At 39.4% G+C, this 12124-nt stretch overlaps 1 protein-coding gene across 1 annotated transcript in view; it reads left to right on the forward strand.

The window, feature by feature from the left end:
* LOC150102055 (homeobox protein cut-like 1) overlaps positions 1-12124 on the forward strand; it is a 308969-nt gene that overhangs the window by 231080 nt on the left and 65765 nt on the right. The window contains exons 5-7 of the mRNA XM_090399958.1: positions 501-633; positions 5606-5672; positions 7025-7073. Coding sequence (XP_090256084.1) covers positions 501-633; positions 5606-5672; positions 7025-7073 — 249 coding nt within the window. The remainder of the gene's footprint in view (positions 1-500; positions 634-5605; positions 5673-7024; positions 7074-12124) is intronic.

A 12124-nucleotide genomic window follows, 5' to 3' on the forward strand; every position in this document is an offset into this window, starting at 1 on the left:
ACTTTTAATGTAAGTGTTTCTGTTAACTTGAATTGTTGCAGGAAAGTTTCCTGAACTCACGACCAGATGGCAGCAGTTGTCACAAATGTGTACTGACGTACATCATTTGGATATTCATCGTGGTTTATAAAAATATTACCTGTTTTGAGCTATATCAAGGACGTCTCCCTTTATATGATTGTTTGCGATATTAATCAAGTTCACGTTCACTGTTTATATAAATAATACTTTCCTTAATTAGTGACATCTGTTCGAGATTAATTTATGTTCGCAGAAGAACTTCTTCAGTTATTATTTTCTTGAGTTTTAATCTTCTTGGCTGATAATTTCGAAATATTTTATACACAATTTGAGTTTTGAATCGTATTTCCTATTGAACGTTGTAGATCTAATAACTAATGTGTTTCTAGGGCAGCTTAAGATTTTAATCATATATATATTTTTATTTATTTATTTATTTATTTATTTTTTTGAGAGTGACGTCTTTTCCCGTTCTGTAGGCTAGGACCAAAGAAAAGGAAAAAGAATTGCAGCGCCTCTTCTCAGAAAAGGAGCAGGAGTTGAAAGAGTCGCAGTCAGTCCTCACGCGAAAGCTGGAAGAGGCCGAAAGGAAAGTCACCCAACTTCAAAGTGGTAAGTGCGGACATCTTCTTAGCCATTAGTCTGCTTTAAACTTCTGGGGGGGGGGGAGGCTCTCGCGTGAAAGCGAAGGCTTCGATTCACTGAAGGGCACCTGGATGATCTTCAGTGACGTCACCCGATCAGCTCTGTTGATCCGAATTCACCCGAGGCTTCAAGCGACACTCCTCTCGTTTCCATTTCGAGACAGACCGCCGATATCTTCGAAGGCTGTTTTGGGTGGGAGTCATCTCACATGCAAGTTTTGTTTCCCCGAATAATTACCTCCCCCCCCTCTTCCGCTGGGTGCAAAATTGCACTATTCCCAGGTGAAGAGCGAGCTCGCCCCCGTCTGGTGCCCATTTAATGAGTTAGTTAGCGCTCGAGCCCCTTCAGAAGATGATAAATAGCGAAGGTTTCCCGACAGCACGGTCTACGCGACTTTTTCCATCAAGTTTTTCCATCCAACCGGTTCTCCTTTGCTTTAACCGCCTCGTCGTTTTTCTCCGCTTTAAAACATGCAGAAGCTGTTTATTTAATTTGTATTTTAACCCTGGCATTCCGAACAGCAGCCGTACGAACAAATTGGAGAGAAACCTTCCACCGTTTGCTTGTTCTCCCCCACCCCCCACTTCAGACACTTGCCGGGCTGCAAAAAAGAAAAACAAGAAGAGGGGGGAGAGCCAAAAAAAAAAAAAAAAAAATATGGAAATGCGTAATTTGTACATCCATTTCTCTTAATGTTTTAAGCAAACACACAAATGCGGCGTCAATTTCATTTTTACGCCATGCGCGCGCGAATGCGTAAGCAAATGCGTAACAAACGAGGTTAAAGAATTGTCAGTTTCGTCGAACGGGGTACCTGTCTAATAGCGTCCGTATGTCTGTCTACGTGTTAAGGTTGGGGGTGCTTTGTAGCTCCCGCAGTAGTTTATTAAAAATTTAATTCTGGAAATGCGCCACCCCTAAAGCGCCGGTGTTTTACATACGTACATGCTTTTTCTATTCCCGTCTTGTCTCCCCCTCCCCCCCTCTTTGCTCCCCCCCCTTCGTTCGGTCTCGTTTGTTTCCAAGCGTCTTTTGCTTATTGAGAGTTTAATCTCATGATCACGACTGCACATAAAGCAAATGAACTTCTTGTTTTTTTCTTAGGCATTTCACAGAGCGAGCAACCTGTCCTCTAATGCACTTCGGCTATGAGACTCTCCTCCCACCCCCTTTCATTTTCTGTTTCCTCCCCCATCGCGGCTCTTTGCATTATCGCGGAGAAAAAGAAACAGTCTGACTGGAATCAACATGGAAACCATCGTCTTCAGACTCGGAGATGTCTTCTCGTGCAACACCAATTCCTTTTCGGTTTCGGCCCTAAATGGTGACAAACCACATGTTGCTTTTCTAGGTTTTAGTAGTGGGGGGGTTCCCCCTGTTCTCTTTCACTATTGCTCTCTGTACACGCTAATAAGTCACTTTGGTAGGTAGCTTCAACATGAAATACCATCATTAATAAAAAATAGATAAAACGCCTCGTGCCCTTTTTTTTCCCAAAAGGGAGTAGGCAAGGTCGTTTAGTGCTACGTTTTGAAGACGAATGCAATCAAATTCCACCTTAGCTAATCACAGATAGCTGACCCAACGCCATCATTGATTTTTAATAGGTTTCCTGGAGGAGAGTACGCATCCAAATAGCGCCATCTGGTGGTTCCTAACACTATATATTACTATCTGATATAGCGTGGTGTGTGTGTGTGTGTGTGTGTGTGTGTGCTGGTCTTCTAAAACAAATAAGATATATAATTTCAGCATTTAATTAGAATTGTCAAAATGTTTGTAGGCTGATTTTTCCTCCCATGGTGTTCAGTCACGCAGCTTAGACTAAAACAGCATGCCTTAGTAGCCGGTGAGGTAGTTTCCCAGCTACTATAAGAAATATACAACGACAGGGAGAGAGAGAGAATGAGAGTTCATTGGTGGCCATTTAACATTTGCTTCGAGAGGAGCGGAGTTGAGTTGTCCTTTCCGGTCTCTAAATGCTGAGTCGGTGCTTAGTCCAGAGCCAAGCGATGGGTCAGTTTAAAATGCTCCCATGGACGCCTTCTTAGAACGTGAAGAGAGCTGTCTGGTTGGTCGAGTAGATGTTAGCATGCCCACGCTCCAACCAACAAGTTGTGGGGTTCGAATCCTACCTCGGGCATGGATGTTTGTAAAAGGCTGCTCTGTACGAGCTTATATAGTTCATTGAGTTTATAAGGCTTATCTTCATTTTTTAAAATAAGTTAATTTTATAGTGTTCACAAAGGCATCGGGATACGAAGAAGAAAGAACATTTTGCTGGTCAGGATGACGAAATTTTTGCAAAGCCCAAAATGAGCTTCACCTTGGAGGAACATGCTGCAGATAATTTGTTGGCGGATTCTGGAGATTCTTTTAAATGTAATGCATCGGCATTTTTGAATAAAAGTTTTCTAAATCAATAGGAAAAATCTTGTGATCAGTTTCTTTTTGTATTTTTGTCAATCTTATTCAGTATGGTGAAGAACGCTTAGGAGATTGTGTAGTGTAGTGAGGACTACGTACAGTACATGCATATTGTAAATATGGCGTGTCAGCCTCTTCATATCTCTGGAGTCTATTTGCAGGCTTCATCCAAAAATACCCGCATGTTCGATGCAGAACATTCTCTGTGAAGACAGCCTCACCTGGCGAGTATTTCTCACACTTCTGCCGTCTCTACAAAAAGGCTCAGATGGGTTAAAATCAGGAGGCGTGAAAATGATCCCACGTAATTCGCAGCTGTCATATAGAGACTCGCTTTAGCGAGTCTAACTCACTCACTTTCAGTAGAAACCCCCTTTACAACAGGGGTGGTATAAGAAGCACCTTTAAAAAAAAAAAAAAAAAAAAAAAAACGTTCCTCTCATATGCTGAATAGATTTAAACCCAAGTAAGAGTTTGGAGGTATTTTCGCTTTAAGTTCTGCGTGGATATGATGGATTAGACCTCGCACATACAAGACGGTGCATTTCTGTTGCAAAAGTTCACCGATTCCAGACTTCGCCATCAAATGAAAGTAGGGAGATTCAGCCTCCTAAGAATATATTCTATTGTGCAGTCCAACTTCGGATGTGGCGAAATCGCAGCGGTTCTGAACACTTACCTATGAACGTCAGTAAGCGTGAAATCCCTGCTGATGCTTGCCCTTGATGATGGCCTTCTATCTTTCATACGCTCCAGGATTTTGGACAATGAATACTGATATCGAACCAAGAATCTTCCACGAGTTGGTGGCTGTTGGGTCTCTAAATTCTCTGACCTGCAATGCGAAATTCACCAATTCTACGTTCGATCCCTTTGAGTTCCACTCTTTTTGATTCAACGGGATAATTTGCTGTTTGAATTGCACTTAACATGAATGAGCTGTTGCTCTTAGGTTACACACACGACTTTCCAAGATTGTATATCATATAATACAAAAAAAAAAACAAAAAAAAACAGTTTAATAGAAGTTCTCGTTAGTAGAGTCTCAGTGCTTTTTTTGGAAAGATCGTGTACATTTGGTAAGACGACAGTTAATCTTTAAGTGGATAAATAAACAACTAGAAAATCATTGTGGAAGAAAACGCGCCTTCTGCATCTCGGTTAAGATGATCCACGAGCTATTTATTACTCCGAGTTAATCATCTTGTCCTCCCCCAGTTCTGGATAATGTTCTGAGCTTTCAGTTATGTTCACAGAAAAACGTCATCCAATAAAGGTGCTCTGACTGCAATAAATTAAAAGAAGGTGTTGGTAATACTCGAGCAAGCTTTCTCATTAATAGAATTCGGCGACTGCAGCAACGCCCCCTGGCGCGAAGAAAGCGAAGCGTCGAAATAAATAGAAGATGGAGTGTTCGTTTAGCAACGCTTATTGAAGCAGAAAGAACGCTTTCTTCCGATCCATCTCCCTCTGTGTCACTTTTGTTCGCCTGTAACAAATGCGTGATTTTGAAGTAATAATGGCAAATTTCAGACAAGGCCATTTGGGTTTTCGCAGCAAATTGACTGCCATTGCAGTCGACGTTTGTGTTACCAAATGGGCTGCGGGTCGTTTGTCTTTTACGCCGAATTAGAAGAAATACAGATCGTAGCCCTTTTGTGCGAGAAGAATGTTAGATGGCAGTAGCGTCCTTCCCCCCCCCCCGACTGTTCTTTTCTCGCTCCCCGGATGTGACGCGGGAAAAGTACATCGAGACTGACGAATTGAGAAAATTAAGATGACTGACTTGGTAGACAATTTGTTTACAAGATTTGCGGAATGTGTTTAGCGAAAGAGCGCGTCTATGACGGCGAAGGCGCCGATGAAAGAGAGAGGGAAGAAGAATGCTCGTAATGGATAGATAGCGCCTACTCCCATCTTGTCTGTATTGTTTATAATGATAGGTGGTTGTGGATTGTACGCTCGAAGAGCCCGTTGGCCTCAGATTCACAGACGGAAATGGAAGATGGGAGCTATTATAAAGGGAACTCCAAGTGAATCTTCCTAGAGGAGGGGGGGGGGAAGTCCGGTACTCTCCCTCACGCATTAGTCAACTCACAGAATAAATAGTTTCATTTGGCTCATATCGTTCTTGACTTATGAGTAGGGCTATCATACAGGCTGTTCGAAATGTGTACGCCCTCCCAGGTTTGTGGCTCTTCTCGTAATTGTCTGCACCCATATCATCGTTTTATTTTACTGTATTTCTACCACTGATGAAAAATTGAGCCCTTTAATAGCGGTTAGAGAAATATAAATCGCGTTGACTTTTTATTGTTCAAAAGTGCTTCCTCGAGTTGTAAACGTATCATCACGTGCCTCAGTAAAGATTGATAGCATGTTTTTTTTTTTTTAATCGAATTGGATTTCTAAAATTAAAACACAGGTTATATCTCATAAAACTGCCACCAGATGGCAATGTTAATGATTTGATTTTGTTCCTTTTATTTTTAGTACTTTTTTTCTGTTTTAGCCTTGGAAAGTACTCAGTCGGAACTGTTCGAGCTGAAGTCAAAGTATGACGAGGATTCTCACGCTAAGTAAGAAAAGTTTAATCCTTTTTTTTTTTTTTTTTTTAAAAAAGAAAAACTTTTTCATCTTATTCTTAGAATTATAATTATCTACAAACTTTGTTTGTGCATTTGACTGCCTTCTAAACGGGCCTCATCCGATCGCCCGGCTGTCAACACTGCATCAGAAAAGCTGTCATTAAATTTTTCACCGTTGATGCTTGATCCCTTTTCTTCCGTTTTTTTTTTTTTCTTTATTTGCTTGCGAGCAGCACGTCTGCTGCCTTGCAATGACATCATCCCTTGATTGCAGGTCATTTCCACGACATCTGTACGGACTCTCCACACTCAATTTTCATTTTAAACGGCAAATGCCAGATATGCGTTCAATTAAATGGGTGGCAAAAAAGCCCCTGAACTCGAGATCGCAGTAATTTTCTTGTTTCTAATGCTAATGTGTACGCCGAAGTGAATTTTTTTTAATTTTTTTATTTTAATCCTTGTTCTGAGAACCACGCAGAAACGGTAAGCGCATGCTACTTGGACTTTTGTACGATTCTCAGCGCGCTATATCACGTGTTGACAGCCTCGTGCACGAGTTGCGCGGTTATAATAACGTTTCGCATTGTTGTACGTACAGCTCGCTTCCTACACGGCAATATGTTACCCGATGCATTGTCCGAAGGCACATTCCTCGCCTCTTTCGGATACATTATAAAGTTTTTCAAGGAAGTTGCTCGTAGAAAGATGGCAGCGAAGGTTGTCAACACGCAGAACTTCTCGAACAAAAACCTCGATCTTCGGTGTTGTGTTGATCGTATTAGATGCTGCATAGAGATCCCTCTCTTTGGATTGCCTGCATTTAATTTACTTTGCGTTGAATTACGCAAAATGCAATTTTCATGGCGCATGCGAGCGAAAGCGTTGACTCTACAGGTGAAAGGGGAACCCGATCTGCGCCTTCGTAAGATCAAAGGCGTTTAAAAACTTTAAACTGGCTCCATTCACAGTAAAAGGCACACACAAAAAAATGTTCGTCCAAGAGTTGATTCAAACCGCTTCGCGTAACGCCCGGTTTTCTTCTTTCTTGCTCTCCATCGGCTGGGAAGGGGTGGGGGGGGGAGAGACTGCTCTCTCTGAACACAACAATTTTTATAATAACGGGACGGTTTGGGTGGAATGAGTCTGTGGTCTCTTCCCGATGGGGTCAAGAAGGATGGCTCTTGTGTGCACTAGCAATAAATCAAATACTTCCGAAAAGTTTTTTGCCGGATGCAGTGCCGAAGTTGCAATTTTGGGTGGGTGAGCGAGTGAAGATGGGTGTGTGAGAGAGCCTCCTTTTGCAACCGATGCCTGATCCTTTTTTCTCTTTCCTCTTACAGGTCCGACGAAATGGAAATCATTATGAATGATCTGGAGCGAGCGAATCAGGTAAGACTAACGGACTGTTCGCCGTAAATTTGGTCTTCACTGCGTCTTTTGTTGTTGTTGTTATATTTTGCATGAGATTGGAAAACTAAACAGCGTTTTGGATACGTTTAAAGATACAGGCAGCCTTGTACGTCCGAAAATAGTGCGACACCACCCTCCATCCGTGAACTGTCGTCACGTATTTACCGAAAACCACAGCGCAGAAAACAGAACCTCGCACACCTTTTGAAAGTCGAAATTCATTCATTCGTTCCGTATGGTGATTCAACAGCCGCGAGCCCCTTTTACGGGGAGGTACTCCCCCCCCCCCATTTTTATCCGTGCTCGGGACCGGCATAGCTGACAATTCAGACCTAGGGCTGGAGGGATTGTCGTGAGTATTCACGGGGGGGGGCCGGTTTGCCTGCTTGCGGGATGAAAAACCCCAGATAAAGTGGCGGAAAAGCCCTGCTGTCCACGCCCAAGACCGGCTAACTTGGCTATGGCTGAGGAAGATCCTTAAATGTTTATCTAGAAATATTTTAGCGAATTTACTTTAAGAAAATCAGATTTTATTCCTAGAGTTAATCACGGTGACGCATTGCAGATATGTTAAAGCACTGTGCGTGATATGCGTTTCGATTCAGGTCACCGACTAAAAAGTTTTTATCAGCCGATTTCAGTATCGATTTTTCTCTCTCGAGTAAGTAATCCCCCTCCTTTCCCAGAAGAAACTCGCATTTTAATCCCACAATCCATCAAAAATCGAACTCGCATGATTTCACATTTAATACTGTCTAGGATTTGGAACACGAGATGGTGGAAGTTGTCTGCTGCCATCTCGTGTTAGAGATTAGAAATGTTTAATCGAATAAAAATGAGCGGGAGATTCAATTTCTATTAAGTGATATGGTTTTAATTCGTCAGTTGTTATTGCCAATGCTAGAAATTCATCGTGTTTAAGTATCTGATTGAGTGAGTAGTAAATGTAAAGCGACTGATTGGGTTCCATTTCAGCGTGGTGATTACAAATTGGTGATCTCACCAGCGGAGCTAATACTAGCCAAGTGCTTCATGGGAACATCGTGTCAGTTCTATCTCGTCTGAATGATGGATCTTGATGAAAGGGCAAAGAATTTGCATAAAATGAAGTTTATACAAACACATTTCAATCTTGTTGGCATTTGGGAATTTCTGTTTAAGCTGTTATTATATTCGTATGTTAACTTGGCAATTCATAACATTATCTTTAAACAGTGTATTATATATTTAAATGTTTATTTATTTCTATCGCTTCAGGTGAATTAACAGCGCAAATCTGAAAGCCCACTATTCCATTTATGTTTTATACTTTTTCATTATTTTAGGGAAAATTTTCATTTTCCTCTCAAAAATAAGATAGTAGCAAATGAATGAAATTACAAATTTATTATGACCATAATCTGAGAAGAAAGTTCGGCTTCAGCGAAAGAGGACGACGTCGAGTTCGCATTTTACACCTTTGAACTGGGGGAGGGAGCGGTGATTTTTCGATGGGAAAAACCTAACACACTCTTCCTTGAAACCCACTCGCTATTATAGGCCACATGACTGATAACCTCACTCTCTCTGTCTCTTCAGCGTTTATCGTACGCACTTTGTTGCCCGGGGGGGGGGGGTATCGCGATGATTTGCGACTCCAAAACTCCATTGTCTCCTGTGAAGAATTAAAACGCCCGGTCGAGATTACGGCTTTCTTCGCCGATCCTATCAGAGCCGTGCAATAAAGCTACCTTTATCGTTTCAGGTTTGGGCTGTTTCTGGACATTGCACGCAATAACTGCTGCCTTCCCCTTCAGCTTCCCCGCATCCTGATTTGTCGGCGAGTGTGTATATGGGGGAAAATAAACAATATCATCGCCATGGTTATTGCTCCAAAGACCATGTTTCGTAAATCAATCATTCGCGAGAATGGTTGCGTTAATGCGGCAAAAAACTGATAAACAAGGGTCAGACCTAAATCGTTCGTCGTTGCTTAGTAAATATTTGCCCGTCAAATAATCCTGAGGGAAAAAAAAAAAAAAATGACGAAGCTTTGAAAAATAACAGCGCTTCTCTTTCCCCCCATCTACGTCTATATTTCGTCGGTCCCAAGGCTATTCCCTCTCCCCCCACTCCTCACTGATGGCCGTACAAATGACAAATAGTGTGTCTGCTTAATTGTCCCGAACAACTAACTGGAATTGACTCTCTCCTTGATTGGCTGGCGACGTATGAGTTCCGCCATATTGCTACTGCGAGCACGGCGAATGTGACAGACACACCTAACGTAAAGTTCTCTGGGGAAAAGCGAAGGTCGGGGAAGGAAGAGTGAAGGTCTGCGTTGTGTTCCGATAAGAAATAACGTTCGCTGTTAACATAACAGAAAGTAGAATCAGAAACGAGTAGCCAGTGTCTTGGAGGGCCGGTAGACCGGATGTCACCTCTCGTGTCTTTCGTGGGATCAGAGCTACGTCATATGCAGGGTGGTATTAATAAATACTACCCCTGGATGTGACTTAGCTCTGATCCCCGAATTTACAGACTGGGTGGTAAATATACCACCCAGTCTGTAAATTAAGTTTTTACCTGCTGGAAATTTCACGGAAACGTACTCAGTTATGCCATAAAAAGTTCGTTATTTTAAATGGTTGGAAGCAGTAAAACACACTTTCTGCCTTTCCCGAATAATTCTGTAAGGGAGAGCAGAATGCACGTTCACCCACAAACCAAGTTAAGCAGCAAAGTACATTTTTTAGACTAGAGTACTGTTCTTTGTCGAATCCAGGGCCGTTTCTACAATTTGCGGGGCCCCTGAAAGTTAGTAACATTTATGGAAATTTTAAATGGAAGAATATCTTGTTAATTAATTAATTAAATCAAATATGAAAAATATTTATGCACATAAACAAGTATGCTCTTTAGTATAAATTTAAGTAAAGGGAAAAAATTAGTTAAAAAATAAATGTTTGTATGTACATGATATATTATTTTATTATGTAAGTACACATTATCATATAAATATTCCAGAACAATGATCTATTTAATAATATAAAAATATGGGGGGGGAAATGTCCATTTTTACTATAAAGAATGAAATACATATATAACAACTTATAAGATTTAAAAGAAATCTTAATGTATTAATTTTATATAACCTAATGTGCTTATCAATAAAATCATTTAGAACGCTATCGAAATTCAAATGTTTTGCAATTTCACGCTCTGTAGATATTATTGCCAGGGACGACAAACGTTCTTGAGACATAGAAGATCGCAAATAGGTTTTTATTAATTTTAATTTGGAAAATGACCTTTCTGCTGATGCGACCGTAACCGGACTGGTCAATAATATTTTAAATGTCGTAGTAATATTTGGATAAATATCAGACAAATTATTTGCGATTATGAATTTTAAAATATTAATGGATGCATCTTCTGGAACGATATTTCTAAAAATAATTAATTCATTGTAAAATTCAGATTCATCAATATCTGTGTTTAATTTTTGATACGGTTGTTTGCAGCAAAATTTTAATTCATTTTCTGTCATTTTTCTTATTAATTTCATATCATAAAGAAATCCAAATGATTTTTGGTGAATTGCATACAATTCAAATCTTTTTTTGACAGATTGTAGAGCAGTATCTAAAATTACAAAAAAGAAATTTATCCTAAAATTATCTTTCTTATCACCTGTGTGGAATTCGTCAGGCGTTTCATAATCAAAAAATACTTTTCTTCGACGTACTCGACTTTCTTTAAATTTAATTTCTATTTTTAATAGATTTGACAGTTCTTTAGCAAGAACTGTCAAATCAGAATATCAAATCCTGATATTCTCTGCTCTTCAAAGTACTGCACTAACTCTTTAATATGCTTAGTTGCTAAGTCTATTGGAATTTTTGCATTTTGTTATACTTTACTTACTAAATTAACTTTTGACAAAAGCTCATACCAATTACAAGGCTTAGTATAAACTCAAATGAATCTATTTGTTCATATATTGAAACCACTTCTACTTTGATAGTATTATCCGATGCAATTTTAAATAATTCTTTTAGTGCATTTAAAAATTCTGGAATTTGAAAACGTACAGCTCTAACTGATTCTATTCTACATTCCCATCTTGTATCGCATAACGGTTTTGGAGTTAATTGTTTAACAAATTTCTTTAATATCTCCCAACGTGAATTTGAGGCAGCAAATAATGTATATATTGTTTGTATAATATTAAAAAAAATTATTGCTATAATCGATGATTTTGCGACATCCCCTAAAATCAAATTTAAATTATGACAAGCGCAAGGAGTATAAAATGCCTTTTCGTTTTCATTTAAAATGTAAGCACGGACTCCCTTATATACTCCTTTCATATTCGCTCTGTTATCATACCTTTGCCCTCTATAATCTGACAATTTAAGATTTAATTTATTCAAAAGTGATTTTATATTTTCATATATACCTTTACCAGTAGTGTCATTAGTTGTTAAAACGTCAAAAAGTGTTCACGAATTTCAATATCTGCTTCAAATATATGTAAAAATCTAAAAATTACTGAAATTTGCTCCTGATGACTAACATCAGGAGTACAATCGAGAATTATTGAATAGTACTTTGCCTGTCGTATCATATTTAAAATATTTTGTTGAATTTTGGTTCCCATATCAACAACTAATTCATTTTGCACAATGGGTGATAGATACGAATTTTGTTTCTTACCTATAATTTTTTTCCCCGAACATCGCATTGAATGATCTTTTAAAAGTGGATCAAATTCTGCATTTAATTCTATGATTCCTAAAAAATTACCATTATGAGCTGTGCACAAAGTATCAAAATTACCTCTAAAAGCTAAATTATGTTCGGATAAATAAAGAACTGCTGCTACTATTCGTCTTAAAACATTTCTTAACCGTTCTGCTTCAAATTTTATGACATTTTGATTTGCCTGATCAATTGTATTGTGATTTTTTAATTTAAATGACATTCCATTTGTGTCCATGAATACATGCATTTTATGTGCACGGGATTTCGTTCGTGCGACTTTAATC

The sequence above is a fragment of the Typopeltis vanoorti genome, chromosome 11 (genome assembly GCF_054136105.1).
Source record: "Typopeltis vanoorti isolate ZY-2024b chromosome 11, IOZ_Tvanoo_1.0, whole genome shotgun sequence".
Lineage (NCBI taxonomy): Eukaryota > Metazoa > Arthropoda > Arachnida > Uropygi > Thelyphonidae > Typopeltis > Typopeltis vanoorti.